At 52.8% G+C, this 20,000-nt stretch overlaps 1 protein-coding gene across 1 annotated transcript in view; it reads right to left on the reverse strand.

Annotated features, from left to right (window-relative positions):
• LOC307075267 (neuron navigator 3-like) overlaps nt 1-20,000 on the reverse strand; it is an 83,623-nt gene that overhangs the window by 19,757 nt on the left and 43,866 nt on the right. The window contains 6 exon segments of the mRNA XM_079735808.1: nt 1,163-1,844; nt 2,734-3,091; nt 3,361-3,490; nt 11,708-11,827; nt 12,624-12,833; nt 14,587-14,695. Of these exon segments, the coding sequence (XP_079591934.1) occupies nt 1,163-1,844; nt 2,734-3,091; nt 3,361-3,490; nt 11,708-11,827; nt 12,624-12,833; nt 14,587-14,695 (1,609 nt within the window).

Here is a 20,000-nt window from a genome sequence, read left to right on the forward strand (position 1 = left end):
AGTCGTTACAGCATGGAGAGAGAAGAGAAGGTAAAACCAGCACCGGTAAGTACTTCATACAACGTGGAGAGAGTGTCTAGTAAGTAAGTTTGATTAACCAGTTCTATTAGCTAGTTCTTCCACCTGCAGATGGAGAGGGACAGATATGGAGAGAGGGGGAGGGGAGTAAAGGGTGAGAGAGGGAGAGAGAGAGAGAGAGAGAGAGAGAGAGAGAGGGAGAAGACAGAGAAGAAAGACAGTGAGGGATAGAGAGAGACGAAGAGAGAGGGAGGAGATGTGGAGTAGAGACCAAAGGAGAAAGAGATGAAGGTTGTGTGATGAAGAGATGGGGCCCTCAGGGGACAGACTCTGGGCTCCGTGGTTCTCAGGCACTAATGAAGCGTTTCCACGGCGACTCCACTGTCGTAATGACGAATGAACCCTCAGACCCGCTCCTCTCCTCTCTCATCAGTCCTCCAGCTGCGGGGTGAGGTATGACTCCTGTAATATTCTCAGGGCGTGTTTCTAATAGCTCTGAGCTCGGTGATGGATCGTGTTGTGAACCTCCCCCTGGGAGGACGCCATCTTTAATGTTCCTCGCCCTGGGGAACAGCTCTGAGCCGAGAGACATCACCACACCTCCACCCACCTCCACCCAGACTCTAGTTTGGGTGGAGGTGTGGTGGTGTAGATCCATCTCTCTAACACTCACCCCAGACTCTAACGAGGAGGGGAACTTCTACGTTTTGGTTCCACTTTCCGCTGACGGTGAGCTTCTCTAACGATTATAACAATCTTATTTAATTACCTTTGGCTCTCCTCAATTCATATCACCTCCTGTTGAATCTACTTTTAGCTGATCTACTCTGATCTCAGCTACAGGTTATCTCACATTCTCTTAGTGTACAGAGACAGAGAGGAAGTAGGATGACCATATAAGGTCAGAGACAGACAGGAAGTAGGATGACCATATAAGGTCAGAGACAGACAGGAAGTATGATGACCATATCCGGTCAGAGACAGACAGGAAGTATGATGACCATATCCGGTCATAGACAGACAGGAAGTATGATGACCATATCCGGTCAGAGACAGACAGGAAGTATGATGACCATATCCGGTCAGAGACAGACAGGAAGTAGGATGCCCATATGAAGGCGTGGAGGGGGGCGTGTGTCCTGACCTGCGGAAGGTGGGCGAGGCGATGTCGGGGTACTTGGAGCCCGGCTGCCTCAGACCCGACTGGCCCCCTGCGGAGCCGGCGGTGGGACTGGACCGGGGGGCCCCGGGGTCCGTGGGGGGGTCCGCCCCGCCCGCCACCTTCTCCTTGTCCGTCTGGTTCAGGGTGGCCCCACCCTTCCCCCCCGCATCCCGCCGCTTGCTCTGCCCCCCCGACGACGACGACGACGACGACGACGTGGTCGTCTTGGCGCCGGTCTCCATGGCGACGCCCCTCCCCCCTCCCCCTCCCCCGGAGGAGGACTTGGCGGGGCGGGGCAGCGAGCGGTACTGGAGGGGCGTCCTGGCGGCGCTGCAGCCCAGCAGGAGGCCCTCGTCCTGGGGCTCCCCGGAGCCGTCCAGGCTGGTCTTGCGGCCCCCGGAGGAGGAGGAGGGGTCCGTCTGTCCGGCGGCGGAGCGCGGCATCTTGCCTAGCGTGGCCGAGCCGCCGGTGATCAGGGGGTGCTTCTTGTAGCCGAAGGAGGCGGTGGGTGTCGGGGCAGGGGGGGTCCGCGGGGTGCCCGTGGGGGGCTTCTTCCCCTCGTCTCCGCTGCCCTTCCCGGCATCCGACGGAGAGCGCTGCAGCGCGGCGGGGGTCTTGGAGGGGGTTTTGACCTTCTCAGACGCCTTCGCGTCGTCCGTCTTACCTGGGGAGACAAGACACGATGGCAGAGGGTGAGGATCCCCCTTGACCCCTGACCTTGTCACGACCCCTGACCTTGACACGACCCCCAACACGACCCTAACCCGACCCCTGACCCTAACACGTCCCCTAACACGACCCCTGGCCCTAACACAATCCCAACCGGAAGACAAACCCTAACTCTAACACTTACCTTAACACAGCCTCTATCTTGTATCTTGGTCTGAACTGATCTATACTCAGGTCTGAACTGATCTACACTCAGGTCTGAACTGATCTATACTCAGGTCTGAACTGATCAATACTCATGTCTGAACTGATCTACACTCATGTCTGAACTGATCTATACTCATGTCTGAACTGATCTATACTCAGGTCTGAACTGATCTATACTCAGGTCTGAACTGATCAATACTCATGTCTGAACTGATCTATACTCGTGTCTGAACTGATCTATACTCAGATCTGAACTGATCTATACTCAGGTCTGAACTGATCTATACTCATGTCTGAACTGATCTATACTCAGGTCTGAACTGATCTATACTCATGTCTGAACTGATCTATACTCAGGTCTGAACTGATCTATACTCATGTCTGAACTGATCTATACTCAGGTCTGAACTGATCTATACTCAGGTCTGAACTGATCTACACTCATGTCTGAACTGATCTATACTCAGATCTGAACTGATCTATACTCAGGTCTGAACTGATCTATACTCATGTCTGAACTGATCTATACTCAGGTCTGAACTGATCTACACTCATGTCTGAACTGATCTACACTCATGTCTGAACTGATCTATACTCAGATTTAGGAAGAGGAGGAGGGGGAGAGGGAGGAGGAGGAGCAGAAAGAGGATTAGGAGTAGGAGAGTTTGTGGCCCTACCAGGTGACTTGAGGGTTGCAGAGGAGGAGGAGGAGGAGGAGGAGGAGGTCTTGGTCCGGGGGGGGCTGATGCCCACCTGGGCCCCCATTCCTCTCCTCAAGGAGCCCGTCTGGGTCCCCTGACTCCCCCCGGCCCCCCCACTCTTCTGGACAGCCTCCTCGTACTGGGGCGGCTGTTGCTGTGAGGTGGTGGAGGAGTTGGTGGTGGAGGTAGACTTCCACCTTGAGGAGGTGCCTGAGGGGTCCATGGCTGGGTCCTGCTCCTCCTCGTCCACCTTCTTCAGGTCCTCCGCTCCCGCCCAGCTGCTGTTCACCTCCTGCTCACCTCCTGCATGACGGGACGAGCGCCCCCTGTGGGCCTGGAGGAGGAGGAGGGAGAGGAGAGAGAGGAAGAGGGGGAGGAGGACGAGAAGAGAGAGGAGGAGAGAGACAGGAGGAGGAGGGGGAGGAGGAAGTAGAGGTGAGGGGGAGGATGAGGAGGGGGAGGGGAAGAGAAGAGAGCAAATACTATTTTTTCTACTTTGTAATACAAAGAGGGGACAGGAAACACAAGAGGTGCTGATCCAACTGAGCCCGACATTCTGTGTGCTTGCGCCCGTGTGTGTGTGTGTGTGCGCGTGTGTGTTACCTGGGCTGCCTTGTTCTTGCGTGAGGAAGAGGAGCAGGCTGAGGAAGAGTAGGCGGCGTTCAGGTCGTCTGTGCTGACGTTTTCCAATGTGTCACTCAGTCCACTGCTCACAGAACTACTGTCGTCCCAACTAGAGAGAGCAAGAGAGAGAGAGAGAGAGAGAGAGAGAGAGAGAGAGAGAGGAGAGAGAGAGAGAGAGAACTAATGTCATTACAACTAGGAATAGCTAATTTTAGAGTAGGAGATCACTCTACAACAGGAGATCACTCTAGAGCAGGAGATCACGCTAGAGCAGGGGATCACTCTAGAACAGGAGATCACTCTAGAACAGGAGATCACTCTAAAACAGGAGATCACTCTAGAACAGGAGATCACTCTAGAACAGGAGATCACTCTAAAACAGGAGATCACTCTAGAACGGAAGGAGATCACTCTAGAACAGGAGATCACTCTAGAACATGAGATCACTATAGAACAGGAGATCACTCTAGAACAGGAGATCACTCTAAAACAGGAGATCACTCTAGAACAGGAGATCACTCCAGAGCAGGAGATCACTCTAGAACAGGAGATCACTCTAGAGCAGGAGATCACTCTAGAGCAGGAGATCACTCTAGAACGGAAGGAGATCACTCTAGAACAGAAGATCACTCTAGAGCAGGAGATCACTCTAGAACAGGAGATCACTCTAGAGCAGGAGATCACTCTAGAACAGGAGATCACTCTAGAACAGGAGATCACTCTAGAACGGAAGGAGATCACTCTAGAACAGGAGATCACTCTAGAACAGGAGATCACTCTAAAACAGGAGATCACTCTAGAACGGAAGGAGATCACTGTAGAACAGGAGTTTGTTTTTGGGTGTGTGGGGGTGTGTGCGTGTGTCAGAGTGTGTATGTGTTTTTGTGTGTGTGGGTGTGTGTGTATGTGTATGTGTTTATCTGAGTGTGTGTGTCTGAATGTGTGTGTGTGTGTGTGTGTGCGGGGGTGTGTGTGTCTGTGTGTGTGGGTGTGTCTCTGCTTGTGTGTATGTGTTCATCTGAGTGTGTGTGTCTGTGTGTGTGTGTGTGTGTGTGTGCGTGTGTGTGTGTGTGTGTGGCTGGGTATGTGTGTATGTGTGTGGGTGTGTGTGTGTGTAGGAGTTATGTCCCCAAAGAAGAAGTAATAAAAGATAATTACTTTTTATTGATCTCTTAAAGTTTGTTGAGAAGATCAATAGACTCACTGTTCCCTTAACACCCTGCTCATCAGCTCACTGATCGCCTCCTAGTATCAGTATGGCTCCTCAAGTAACTATGGAAACTCTTTGTATATGTAAGTATAGATAATTATAAGTCTGTATATCATACATTATATCAATAGTTGTGTCTATGGAGGTGAAGGTGGAGGTGAAGGTGTTGTCAGAGCCGTTACATAAGGCGATGATGACATCCATTCTACTATGGGATGGTTCCGGTGGTTATGAATATCTAGTTGTTATCTGTCTTCTGTTGCCATGGTGAGCTCAAGAGGGTAAACAAAGGAACAGGCAGGATCGAACTAACAAACGATGGCTGTGAGGGGGGCCTCTTACTTTGAAGCATGATGCGAGGGTGACTCTTACTTTGAGGCACACGAGAGAAGGCGCTGTGAGGATGTCTTCTCTCAACAGGCTGTTACAGACAAACCTCCACATCAATCACCCTCACTTCCTCTGTTCTGCACTCAAACCTCTTGGTTCTCTCACTTCCCCTCTCGCTCCCACTGTCTTACATTACATCTTTTCTCTAGAGTCTTACATCTCTCTCTCTCTCTCTCTCTCTCTCCTCCCTCCCCTCTCTCCCCTCTCCCCCCATCTCTCTCTACACTATTTGACAGCACGTCCCCAGCGACTCTCCCAGAATGCACCACAAAGTGAAGAAGTCATGCTCTGCGCCGCGTTGACAGAGTCCGCGGTGCGGGTCACCTTGACGACGGGATGCTGCTGTCAGAGGGACGCTCCTGAGAGAGAGGCCGGAGCCAGGCCCTCCTCTCCCCTCCTCTCCCTTCCTCATCCCTCCCCCCCCCCCCCCGTCCTCCTCCCTTTTCCTCTCCTCCTCCTCCTCATTCCTCACTCCTCTTCACCCCTCCCCCCTCCACCCCATCTTGTCTGTCTGGAAGGTTCTGGAAGCGAGGGCCAGTCCAAGCTGACGTTGAAGCTCTGTGTGTCTCTGACTGATGCTCAGCGGCTCTGAAGATAGTGAGCTCTCAGTACCCGGGACAGAAGCCGACGACTCATTTGAAGGCCTGTTCTTATCTCAGCTCCCCTCCTTCCCCCCTTCCCCCGTCCCCCTCGCTGTAACACACACACTTCCTCTTCCTGCGGTTGTCTCCGCCAAAACAATAGCGCCAATCTCCTCTCTGCTCTGAATGGAGAGTCATTAGCGTACGGCGTGGCTAACAGGATTAGCACGCTCCCTGCAGCCGCCGCCAGCCACTAGCCAGGGAACGCCGTTCCACGTGTTCCACTCTAAACATGGCTTCAGGCTCCTCTCCCTCCATGGAACTCCTCCACAACGCGTCTGGTTAATTAGAGGCTTAGAGGGAGGGCTGGCGTGCCCACAAAGAGACAATTATCCACCAGGAACGCCTGTCAGAGCGGCAAGAGGGATGCCTTCACAGAGAGGACGTCTGCAGCAGGCATCCTGAGTGGCTCAGCCTCGGAGACTCAGCCTCTAGGAGACTCAGCCTCTGAGACTCAGCCTCTAAGAGACTCAGCCTCTAGGAGACTCAGCCTCTAGGAGACTCAGCCTCTGAGACTCAGCCTCTAAGAGACTCAGCCTCTAAGAGACTCAGCCTCGGAGACTCAGCCTCTAGAAGACTCAGCCTCTGAGACTCAGCCTCTAAGAAACTCAGCCTCGGAGGCTCAGCCTCTAGGAGACTCAGCCTCTAGGAGACTCAGCCTCTGAGACTCAGCCTCTAAGAGACTCAGCCTCGGAGACTCAGCCTCTAGGAGACTCAGCCTCTAGGAGACTCAGCCTCTGAGACTCAGCCTCTGAGACTCAGCCTCTAAGAGATTCAGCCTCGGAGACTCAGCCTCTAAGAGACTCAGCCTCTAGGAGATTCAGCCTCTGAGACTCAGCCTCTAAGAGACTCAGCCTCTAGGAGACTCAGCCTCTAAGAGACTCAGCCTCGGACACTCAGCCTCTACGAGACTCAGCCTTACTGAGACTCAGCTTCTACGCTCTTAGCCTCTAAGAGACTCAACCTCTCTGACACTCAGCTTCATGGAGACCCAGCCTCCTTGAGACTCAGCCTCTACGAGACTCAGCCTCATGGAGACTCAGCCACAACAAGACTCAGGCTCTCTGAAACTCAGCCTTATTGAGACTCAGCCTCATGGAGACTCAGCCTCAAGAGACTCAGCCTCTCCGAGACTCAGCCTCTTAGACTCCGTCTCATGGAGACTCAGCCTTTAATAGACTCCGTCTCATGGAGACTCAGCCTTTAATAGACTCATCCTCATGGAGAATCAGAGCACAACCTGTGATGTCACAAAGAGATCAATTGGACCTATCGCGGTTCAATACGCAGATCTCTTCAGATGACGACGTGCCAATGCAAGGCACTCGACTCTGTTCTGACCACATCCCGGGGGTCCCTTGGTGGCCGGGGGCCGTCCGGGACGCTGCCTGACTGTAATCCTCTAAATGTTTCATCAGTTTCCCTTGGCTCAGCCCCTTTCAAAGGGGGAAGATCGTCACGGCAAACGTCAACATGTCCCCCCGGGGGGGGGGGGGGGGGGGGGGGGGGGGGGGGGGGGGCTCTGAACCCATCCACCCCAGTAGCAGCAGCCTGTGATGTAACAACGTCTTGAATAACCAACAAGCTCCGGCTCCTCTCGCTGGTCTGTTCCCAGCAGCCGTCTGGACGGAGCGAGGAGGAGCTCTATTATTAGATCGTTAGGAGAGGCGGAGGAGGTGAGGCGGAGGAGACACGAGGCGGTGCACCTGGGCTGCTCGGCTCCGTCTGGGCCTCGGGGAAACCACAGGAGGTCTGAGCTAACTGCAGCCCGGACCTGTACTGGTATTTAACTCAACTCAACTGGGAAAGGGTTATGTGTACGTACGATTGCCTTTGGGCAAGGCATCTTTCAGTAAGACAGCCTCAGATCATACATTCTATGTACTGGCCAGCTCACAGTTAAACCAGTAGAAGACTGTGGTTTTACTGGAGAGCTCCCGGTGTGAACCAGTAGAAGACTGTGGTTACTGGGAAGCTCCCAGTGTAACCAGTAGAAGACTCTGGTTGAACTGGGAAGCTCCCAGTAAAATCAATAGAAGACTCTTGTTGAACTAGGCAGCTCCCAGTGTAACCAATAGAGTTTGGAAGCTGGATCTAAACCATGGAAGTTTGATCTAAACCATGGAAGCTTGATCCAAACCATGGAAGCTGGGTCTAAACCATGGAGCTGTATTTAAACCATGAATCTGGATCTAAACCATGGAAGCTGGATCCAAGTGGTTATACTGGCTGACTCCGTCTCTGCCGGTCTGCTGGGCGGAGCCTCAGTCTCTCTGAGGAGCGCTGGGCTCCACTCAGGCACACATGATGTCATGAAATATTCACCATGCCTGTTCCCTCAGACCCAGCAGGCCCTCAGACCCAAACAGACCTGGTCCCTCTAGACCTGGTCCCTCTAGACCTGGTCCCACCAGACTCCACCAGACCGGGTCCCTCTAGACCTGGTCCCTCTAGACCTGTTCCCTCTAGATCTGGTCCCTCTAAACCTGGTCCCACCAGACTCCACCAGACCTGGTCCCTCCAGACCTGGTCCCACCAGACTCCACCAGACCTGGTCCCACCAGACTCCACTAGACCAGGTGCCACCAGACCTGGTCCCACCAGACTCCACCAGACCTGGTCCCTCCAGACCTGGTCCCACCAGACTCCACCAGACCTGGTCCCACCAGACTCCACCAGACCTGGTCCCTCCAGACCTGGTCCCACCAGACTCCACTAGACCAGGTGCTACCAGACTCTACCAGACCTTGTCCCATCAGACTCAGAGAGCATCAGTGCAATCAGTGACTTGAAGGATCATCTTAAGATAACATCCACAGGATCATAAAGGATGGATTTATATTTTTGTTTAGCAAGAGATCTTTCGATTAAATGATGCATCATCTCTTTGATAAGCTATTTCATAACAAGAACGCTAAGCCCACACAAACACAGTCTTCATCTAACATCCTGGACGGAAACAACACTAACATAACAATTATTATGCCAATAGATGAAGAAACGAAACATGAGCACAGTAATATTACTCAACCAGAATATTTGTACTTCAAGAAGAAGATGAAACAGTGTCTAGTTTCAGTCAGAGCCTGAATTGAACACCCTGGGTGAGAATTGTTTCCATCGTAATATCTGTTGTATGTATGGAAACATGAAATACAAAGTTTAAACATAAAAAAAATCAATTAAATCAATTTGATTTCCTCCGCCGTGAGTTCTGTTCTCAGGATCGATGTTAGCAATCGAGACTAGAAGGTGGTAAAACCTGACTACTGTTCAACCAGCTCAACGGAATCCAGTGAAACAATCTTCATCTCAAAGCTCAAGGTGAGGAGATACGGATGGGCATCACACGGAGAGTTACCATGACAACTGACAATCATTAACCTCCACACACCCACAGAGGGTGACACACACAAACACACACGCACACACAGGTTCCAGTCAAAACCGTTATGGAATTGTACCTTTCAAAATGTAAAAGTGATAGTTAGGACAACATGATGGCTTCTCTCCTCCCCCTCTCCTCCCCCCCTCCCCCCCACTCCAAGTTGTCAGAACTTCATAAGCACAAAACAAGCGAAAATTGGCACTCAAAGCAAAAACATGCACACGTGTCAAAACACAGTGTATATTAGTATGTTTTTGTTTGGGCAGCATGTGAGTGCGTGTGCGTGCGCATGTGTGTGTGTGTGCGCGTGTGTGTGTGTCTCACCAGAATGCAGCTTGGAGACCAGATCTCTAGTTGATTCAAGACGGAGACAGAAAGCAAAATGAAAGAAAGATGCAATACCTTCTGCTCACAATGCTCTCCTCCTCCCCCCCTCCTCCCTCATCCCCCCTCCCTCTGCTTCAGAGAAAGAGAGCTCTACGGAATATGAATCAACCAATCAGCTGTCAGCAGGGGGGTGAGGTCATCGCCCAGAGGAGGAAGATGCTGAGGAGGAGGATGCTGAGTGGACCAAAAACAGGAAGTGACCTGATGCATAATACGTGAACCGAAGAGAGACATTATTCATGAGGCATTTCAAGGGGGGGGGGGGGGGGGGCTGTGTTACATAAACTTTGCCGTCTGATTGGCCAAGGGACTCGAAGGCGTGGCCGCAAGAGATGGACCAGTGTGATTATTGTTTGAATGGGAGCCACTGGGATCCGCCCTGTAAAACCATCACCTCCAAACCATCACAAACCCAGCTGCAGTCCACACTCAGCGGACTATGATGCCTTACTCATTTCCAATCCCATCAAGAAGTCATGGAGGATGACGATTACAAGCTGACACTAAAACACTGTGAATAATACGTCTTGAAAGAACGACCCAGTACAGCCAAAGTCTTACAGTGGGAGCCGCCCTGCACGACCACAGCCCTCCTGCACTCAAACAAGCAGGGGGGTTTGATTCAGACCTGTCCCTCAAACGAGTCCCATCTCGGACCCCCAGAGCAGTCCGAGATGGGACCTGACGTGCCCAGGGGTCTGAGGAGAGAATCAGGTTGTGGGAGGAGCAGGAGGGAACTAGAAGGACACGCGCCGCTGAGGTGCTGAGGAAACCTTGGGTGAGGACCGGTTGCCAGGGAGACGGAAGAAACTTGGCCTATCTGAGCCACGCCATACATGACTGAAGACACTAAGCTTGTGTTTCTGATTCCTTTGCCATTGGCCGCTCCACATGCTCTGCAGATGAAACCTCGCTTCTGGAGCTCCGTCTGAAGGTCTCTGCCTCACTGTGAGTCACGCTGGATGAATAGTCTGCTAAATGACTCAATGAAATGCACGAAGCAATAACATGGAGAACATTTCAGCAGGTTTCCAGACAGCTCCTAGGTATGGCGGAGCGATGGGTTTATAATGGGTCTAATAGAGTCCTTCTTACAGTTAGTGAAGGTTAAAGTCTGTTCTCTATAAAGCTCCCAGCAGAAGGGGGCTGCCTTGCTCGTTGGTCCCTGTCTGTTTTGTCATGGACACAATCCTCTGTTCTCTGCATGAATAAGTAATACACCCTGCTTTTAGCTCTCTCTCCCCCTCTCTCCCTCTGTCTCTCCCCCTCTCTATTGTCCTCTCTTCCCCTCTCTCACCCTCGCTCTCCTTTTCCCTCTCTCTCTCTCTCTCTCTCTCTCTCTCTCTTTCTCTCTTCCCCTCTCTCACCCTTTCTCTCCTTTTCCCTCTCTCTCTCTCTCTCTCTCTCTCTCTCTCCCCCTATCTCCCTCTGTCTCTCCCCCTCTCTCTATTGTCCTCTCTTTCCCTCTCTCACCCTCTCTCTCCTTTTCCCTCTCTCTCTCTCTCTTTCTCTCTCTCTCTCTCTCTCTTACTGTCTTTCCTCTCAAGGATTCCAGCCATATCTTAAATCATGGCGTTATGCAAGGATACACATGAAAACATCTTGAAAGTGACTCACAATGTGTGTGTTGGTGTGTGGGTGTGTTGGTGTGTTAGTGTTGTTGTGTGTGTTGGGGCGTGGAGTCTGTTTGACACATGGGTCACAGTGGACCTGAACCCCCCTAGCCCTCTGGGTGTCTGGCCGGTTTGACGCCTCACAAAAACCCACAGGCACACTCACAAGCACACTCACACTTAGACACACACTCACATACACGCACGCACACTCAGATTCAGACTCAGGCTCACTGGCACACATACACACACATACACACACTCTGACACCTCAGTGACAGACTGACCGACAGTCTTGTTCAAAACCGAAATGTTTTTGGGAGCAGCCTCCAACCTTTCACAAAATGGTTGCTGTGAACAATGCTGTGTTGACACTTCAATCAATTATGAACCCACAAATCAGAGCCCAGCAACACATAACCTCAGGTCCACTTGAGGATCATACGGGGAGTCACAGAAACCTTCTAACACCTTTTCCAGAGAAGCCAACAGTACATCAACTCTCCTAGCCTCACCCCTCGTCTATCACCTTATCATCTCTCTCTTCCTCTTCCCTCATATCTCTCCAAAAGAAACGCAAGACAAAAATGCAACAAGCCCAGAAAGAATCAAGGTGTGACATCAACAATCCGCCCTCAAACCCAGGCGGGCCGATTGGATTCTTAATTGGTTTCCTCGTTAGGGCAGGTGGGCTCACCTGTCCAGGTCTGTCTGCAGGTCCTTAGTGGTCCGCGACGAGACCTCTCTAGAGGAGGAGGGGTCTGCGCCCCGGCCAGCGCCCCGCCCGTACAGAGGGAGACCCCCGTCCGACATGTACCTGATGAACACACCTCTTATGTATTAACACACCAATTAACCAATTAACTTGTCATAAACCTGTCAATAGTAATATTACGGTGAAATGACACAAGCAGATATACCGGGGGGGGGGGCAAGACATCGGCTGTTAGAGCATGCATGTTTTCAACGGCACTGGAAGCTAAAATAATGAACACTTACTCTAGGATTGGGTTTGTGTGTGTGTGTGCGTGTGTGTGTGTATTTGTGTGTATGTGTGTGTGTGTCTGTGTGTGAGGGAATGTTGACAATCAGAAGCTGAGCAGACATTGGTTGCGCCGCTTACTGCCAATCAGTCGCAGATGATCAGACATGGACTAATTAGCACTGTGCTAATCAGCGTGATAACTCAGCTAGCCCGCTCTCTCTCCCCGCGCCGCTCCTGTTGCTCCTAGCTGTCGCTTGCCCGCGACTCTGGTTAATGGAGTCACATGTTGGAAGAGAGGTGTGTGGGCTACGTCAGCGACGTATGGGAGGAGGTGGAGTTCTGGGTGGAGGTGTGGGTTGAAGTGGAGGACATTGGGGCGTTGGCCACTGACCTGGGGACGTCAGCCTATTGACCTGGTGGCGTCGGCCTAGTGACCAGGGGGCGTCGGCCTAGTGGCTTGGGGGCTTGGCCCACTACCCTGGGGGCATCGCCCATTGACCTGGGGGTGTCGGACTAGTGACCTGGGGGTTTCGGCCTAGTGACCAGAGGGCGTCGGCCTAGTGGCTTGGGGGCATCACCCATTGACCTGGGGGCGTCACCCACTGACATGGGGGCGGGGCCTACTGACCTGGGGGCGTCGGTCTGTCCACTGTAGCGGCCCGTGGGGGCTGTCGCCCGGGGCGCTGTGTAGCCGCCCGGCGGCGAGGGGGCGTCGCCCGCTTGGAGCCGCGGGGTCTGTGTTTGGCCGAGGCGCCAGGCCATGGGGGAGGGCCGCGTGGCCCCGCCCCGCCCGTTGACCTCCGTGGTTACCGTGGTGTCAAAGGTCGTTTCCATGGTACTGCAGAGAGGGAGGATACAGGGGGAGAGGATTGGATTTTTATTTGGTCAGCAGGCATCTTGGACTCCCAACCCCACGATCTGCGATGATAAGCAACACTCATCACCTTCATGTAAATGTAATGTACGGTAATGTGATGTACTGTAATGAAATGTTCTGTTATGTTACTTATTGTTATGTGATGTCCCCCCCTCCTCTCTGTCTCCCTCCCTGTCTCCCCCTCTGTCTCCCTCCCTTCCTCTCTGTCTCCCTCCCTCTCTCCCCCTCTGTCTCCCTCCCTCCCTCTCTGTCTCCCTCCCTCTCTGTCTCCCTCCCTCTCTCCCCCTCTGTCTCCCTCCCTCCCTCTCTGTCTCCCTCCCTCCCTCCCTCCCGCCCTCCCTCCATCTGTCTCCCTCCCACCCTCCCTCTCTGTCTCCCCCCTCTCTGTCTCCCTCCCTCCCTCCCTCCCTCCATTCCATTCTGGGAGGAAGGAGCCGGGGTAAAGTAGCGAGGGACCGTGTTGAAGAACAACAGTCTGTATTGATTGTGGCCGAGCCATTTTTGTAGAGCAGAGATTAAAGACAAACATAGGCACACACACACACACGGACGCGAGCACAGACACACACCGGCACTCACACAGGCACACACGCATGCACACACACACACACGCATCCACACACACACACACACATACATAGATGCATGCACATGCACACACCCACACACGGACATTCCCCCATACACACACTCTGTATCCAGCCTTGAAGCAGAGCTTCACACACAGATATGCTCCAACACATGCACCCCATGCCAACAGACACACACACACACACACACACACACACACACACACACACACACACACACACACACACACAGGCAGGCAGGCAGGCACACACACCCAGACACACATACACACACACACACAGACACACACACACACACAGGCGCGGCACCATCTGTCTCAGCTACCGGTTCAGCCTCCATGTTCTTTGTAGCGCAGAACACAAGAAACCAGTACAGAACCAGTAACAGAAAAACCAGTAGAGAAACCATGGAGAACCAGGACCACATTGACTAGTCGAGACACCATACAGAACCAGTACTAGACAGACCAGTAGAGACACCATGCAGAACCAGTACCAGATAGACCAGTAGAGACACCATGCAGAAACAGTACCACATAGACTAGTAGATTAGAATAAACTACTACTAGCTGGTCTAGTCGACTACCATAGACTAGTACTAGTAGGGCCGTACCAGTAGCAGATCGACAATACCAGTAGCAGATAGACTGTACCAGTACTAGATGGACCCTACCATTAGATGGACCTTACCAGTAGCTATGAACCGTACCAGTAACAGATGGACCGTACCAGTAGCAGATGGACCGTACCTGTAGATGGACTGTACCAGTAGCAGATGGACCGTACCAGTAGCAGATGCTCTGTACCAGTAGAAGATAGACCGTACCAGTAGCTATGAATCGTACCAGTAACAGATAGATCGTACCTGTAGATGGACCGTACCAGTAGCAGATGGACCGTACCAGTAGCAGATACTCTGTACCAGTAGAAGATGGACTGTACCAGTAGCTATGAACCGTACCAGTAACAAATGGATCGTACCTGTAGATGGACCGTACCAGTAGCAGATGCACTGTACCAGTAGCAGATACTCTGTACCAGTAGAAGATGGGCCGTACCAGTAGCTATGAACCGTACCAGTAACAGATGGATCGTACCAACAGCAGAGTAGAGGGGGAGCTCACCTGTGGGTGACCTGCGTCCCCCGCAGACTGGACATGGTCTCTTCCAGATTCTGTCGGAGGTCTGCGATGTTCTTCACGGTCCTCATGCGTCTCGCCTCCGGATCCTCACCTGGAGAACCGACACAAACAACACACATCATCCTGGAGAACATACAACACACATCATCCTGGAGAACACACAACACACATCGTCCTGGAGAACACACAACACACATCGTCCTGGAGAACCGACACAAACAATACACATCATCCTGGAGAACCGACACACAATAAACATCATCCTGGAGAACCGACACACAACAAACATCATCCTGGAGAACCGACACACAACACACATCATCCTGGAGAACCGACACACAACACACATCATCCTGGAGAACCGACATACAACACACAACATCCTGGAGAACCGACACAAACAACACACATCATCCTGGAGAACACACAACACACATCATCCTGGAGAACACACAACACACATCATCCTGGAGAACACACAACACACATCGTCCTGGAGAACCGACACAAACAATACACATCATCCTGGAGAACCGACACACAACAAACATCATCCTGGAGAACCGACACACAACAAACATCATCCTGGAGAACCGACACACAACACACATCATCCTGGAGAACCGACACACAACACACATCATCCTGGAGAACCGACATACAACACACATCATCCTGGAGAACCGACACAAACAACACACATCATCCTGGAGAACACACAACACACATCATCCTGGAGAACACACAACACACATCATCCTGGAGAACAAACAACACACATCATCTTGGGGAACACACAACACACATCATCATGGAGAACAAACAACACACATCATCCTGGAGAACACACAACACACATCATCCTGGAGAACACACAACACACATTATCCTGGAGAACAAACAACACACATTATCCTGGGGAACACACAACACACATCATCATGGAGAACAAACAACACACATCATCCTGGAGAACACACAACACACATCATCCTGGAGAACCGACACAAACAACAAACATCATCCTGGGGAACCGACACACACAACACACATCATCCTGGAGAACACACAACACACATCATCCTGGAGAACACACAACACACATCATCCTGGAGAACAAACAACACACATCATCTTGGGGAACACACAACACACATCATCATGGAGAACAAACAACACACATCATCCTGGAGAACACACAACACACATCATCCTGGAGAACACACAACACACATTATCCTGGAGAACAAATAACACACATTATCCTGGGGAACACACAACACACATCATCATGGAGAACAAACAACACACATCATCCTGGAGAACACACAACACACATCATCCTGGAGAACCGACACAAACAACAAACATCATCCTGGGGAACCGACACACACAACACACATCATCCTGGAGCACAGGAGAACACACCGGATGAACGTTAAGAAACACACAAGCCTGTCTGCTAGCGTCTCCGTTAGCCTGTCTGCTAGCGGCTCTGTTAGCCTGTCTGCTAGCGTCTCTGTTAGCCTGTCTGCTAGCGTCTCCGTTAGCCTCTCTGTTAGCCTGTCTGACAGCGTGGGGTCAGGGCCGGAGCAGTGCTGCCACTCAGCAGCCTCTCAGCAGGGAGCTTCTGTCTGACATCGCTCTCCCACACCCTCAGCCCCGCCCTCCATGGCTGCACAAGAACTGTCTCCCCCCCCGGCAACCAGACGGGACCCACTGTCGGGCTGACCTTCTGAAGTCCTCCTCAAATCAGCCCTAAAACTGTGTAGACCCCATAAAACAATGTAGACCCCTAAAACCATGTAGACCCCTAATACCGTGCAGACCAGTTCGGGCTGCCATCTAGACTGGTTCTTTGCTGCCATCGAACCACAGTTTAACGATATAATAAAGTAAATTCGAAAGGATTATAATGTTCTTTAATTATAAGCCACCTGAAGGGTCTAAGTCTCTATGGCGACCGTGATGGGGTGTTGGCAGCTGACCGGAACGTTGGAGTGAGGGGGGTCGGTGTGCCATTGCTGCAGGGCCGCGTGTCCACTCTGAACCCCTCCTCTCCTTCTCTCCTCCACGCCTGTCGAGCTAACGGCTAATTAGCCGAGCCGTGATGGACGCACAATGGCCGCTGGATGCAGCTACTCGGGGGGGGGGGGGGTGATGGAGCTAAGCGGGCCTCAGCGCTGTCAGCAGCTGCCGCTAGCCGGCGGCTATGTGTTGCTCACCGCTGCTACTTGCTTAGCGGGCCGGGTGACTCAGGGAGCGAGACGCTGCGACGCAGGGGAAGACCCCGGAGGCGGTGGACCCCTGACTGGGGTTGAATCGGCACCAGGTTGCTCAGGAAGGAGAAGGGTTCCTGTTTGATCAGACCACTGAGCTGCAGGCTAACAGCGGCTTCAATAGGTAAACCCCAGCTCAAGGCCGCTATCAGCAGGCTAGTCACAGCTAACAGAGACAGACCGACTGTAACACCAGATGAATGCAGCTAACAGACGCTAACCATTGCTAGAATGGCCTTCTAGCCACTGTGGAGATGCCCGTGCACGTGGACATCGGGACATCGTTTCTTCTACACTGAAACACTGACTTGAGTTTGAGCTGATTCACACACACACACACACACAGAAACACACACACACAAGCGCACATACACACAAAAATGCAACCAAACCAAATGTAAAATAATGCTGCACAAACACTGCAGAGCTATGTGTGTGTGTGAGTGTGTGTTCAGCATTATTTTACATTTGGCTTGTTGTCTCTGCTAAAATCCTCCTGTGTGTTTGTGTGTGTGTTTGTGTGTGCGTCCTTGTGTGTGTGTGTGTGTGTGTGTTTGTATCTTGCAGGTAATGAGGCAGTCACCTACAGTTGGCATAAATCTGGCACACATGCACACACGCACGCACGCACACACACGCGCACACACTGTTTTCCGACATATGGTAAAACAGACGCCCAAATCCAAGAGCAAATCCATATATTTTTCCACGTGCGTGCAGGCACGTATGGCCGTGCACGTTGAGCGACGCCTGGGGAGTGAAGGCTTTAGAAACACTCAGCAGAACCGTGGAGACGAGCTGAATAAATACTCATCAATATTCATAACCTGTGGTTTAGCCTCCACTATTAACTCACCCATAAGCCCAGAACATCCTCACACACAAACACACACACTCATATAAACACACACACGCAGACACACACACCCACACACACACTCACACTCACACAGACACACTCTTACAGCCTGGTTCTTCCCCGTGGGTTTCAACCTGATCGAATGTTCATCTTACTGCTGATTAACGTCTGAGTTACCATGAGACCTTCATGATGTCATACAGAGCAGAGTATGAGATCATATAATACACCTCTTCATGATGTCATATAGAGCAGAGTATGACATCATATGATACACCTCTTCATGATGTCATATAGAGCAGAGTATGACATCATATAATACACCTCTTCATGATGTCATATAAAGCAGAGTATGCCATCATATAATACACCTCTTCATGATGTCATACAGAGCAGAGTATGACATCATATGATACACCTCTTCATGATGTCATAAAGAGCAGAGTATGACATCATATGATACACCTCTTCATGATGTCATACAGAGCATACAGAGCAGAACACAGCTACCACACAGCTAACACCCAACTTATACCCAGCTAACATGCAGCTAAGAAAAAGCTAACACACAGCTAACAGGCAGCTAAGACACAGCTAACACCCAGCTTACACCCAGCTAACACTCAGTTAAGACACAGCTAACAACCAGCTAACACTCAGCTAAGACACAGCTAACAACCAGCTAACACTCAGCTAACACCCAGCTTACACCCAGCTAACACTCAGCTAAGACACAGCTAACAACCAGCTAACACTCAGCTAAGACACAGCTAACACCCAGCTAACACTCAGCTAAGACACAGCTAACACCCAGCTAACCCGCAGCTAAGACACAGAGCAGGTACCCGTGTGTTTGTGTCGTTGTGTGTGTGTCATGGCGTGTGTGGGTCATTGAAACGCAAGTGGGTGTGCACAGAAATGCCTTAAATGTGCCGAAAGCTTGCCCGAGTGCATATCTGTATGAGCTGTATGTGCTGACTGGCTTCCACAAGTGTGTGTGTGGGCGTGTGTGTGTGCGCGCGTGTGTGCACGTGCGACTCGGGTGCGTGGTGCGCGTGTGTGACTCACGTGCGCGGGCGTGTGTTTGTGTGCGCGTGCGACTCACGTGCGCGGCCGTGTGCTTGTGTGCGTGTGCGGCTCACGAGCGCGGGCGTGTGCGCGTGTGGGTGTGCGCGTGCGACTCACGTGCGCGGCCGTGTGCGTGTGCATGTGCGACTCACGTGCGCGGTGTGCGTGCGTGTGCAGCACCTGCTCCAGGTCTCCCAGCATGGTGAGGATCACCTCCTGGTCCAGGAGAGCCCGCCCCTCCCTCGGAACCCCCTCCGCCTCCTCCTCCGCTGCCCACCCCCCCCCGTCCTGATCCAGAGAGCCCCTCCCCCCCACCCTCTCCCCCTCCCCCCAGGCCCCTCCCCCCCGCGGCGGCGGGGGCGCTGGAGGGCCGGGGGCCCTGTGGGGTCGCGGCCCCCCGAGGCTGCGGCGCCAGGGCACCGGGATGAGGGAGTGGTCCGAGGGGGGGAGGACCTTGGTGAGGGAGAGCGAGAGGGAGCGGGCCCGGGCCCCCTTGCGGACCCCCTGCGGGCCGGGGGAGCCCGCCCCCCAGGGGGCCGCGTGGGTCTGGGCGTCACGGTGAGACGCGCCGAGCGGCGGCGGCGCCTCGGAGGCGGAGCCGCGCCGCTCCCCCTCGCCCGGCGCGGCCAGGTTGCCGAGCGACCGCTGCCTCGGACGAAGGTTGAGGTTGAGGTCGGGGGCGGGTCGCGGGGGGCGGCTGCCCCCACCCTGGTAGACCGAGAACTCTGCGCCCCGCTTCATCCTCCCGCCCTCAGCGGGGGGAGGGGGGGGGGGGGGGGGGGAGGGAGACGGAGGGAGGAGAGCCACCTGTTCCTCCAGTCACATCACGGAGAGGAGAGGAGGAGAGAAGAGGAGAGAGGAGGGGAGAGGAGAGGAGAGGGGAGAGGAGCGGAGAGAGGAGGGGAGAGAAGAGTAGAGGAGAGGAGGAGAGAAGAGGAGAGAGGAGGGGAGAGGAGAGGAGAGGAGGAGAGAGGAGAGAGGAGGGGAGAGAAGAGAAGAGGAGAGGAGAGGAGAGAAGAGAAGAGACGAACAGAGGAGAGATAGATTATGCTTATAGAGGAGAAGAGGAGAGAGGAGGAGAGGAGAGATGACAGCAGTGATGAAGGAGGGATGAGAGGACTCTCCGTCTCCGTGGCGACGGCTCCGCTTGTGGCTCCAGGCTCAGGGATGGAGGGAGCGAGTGTCCGTGT

Source organism: Pollachius pollachius (genome assembly GCF_949987615.1).
Source record: "Pollachius pollachius genome assembly, chromosome: 4".
NCBI lineage: Eukaryota > Metazoa > Chordata > Actinopteri > Gadiformes > Gadidae > Pollachius > Pollachius pollachius.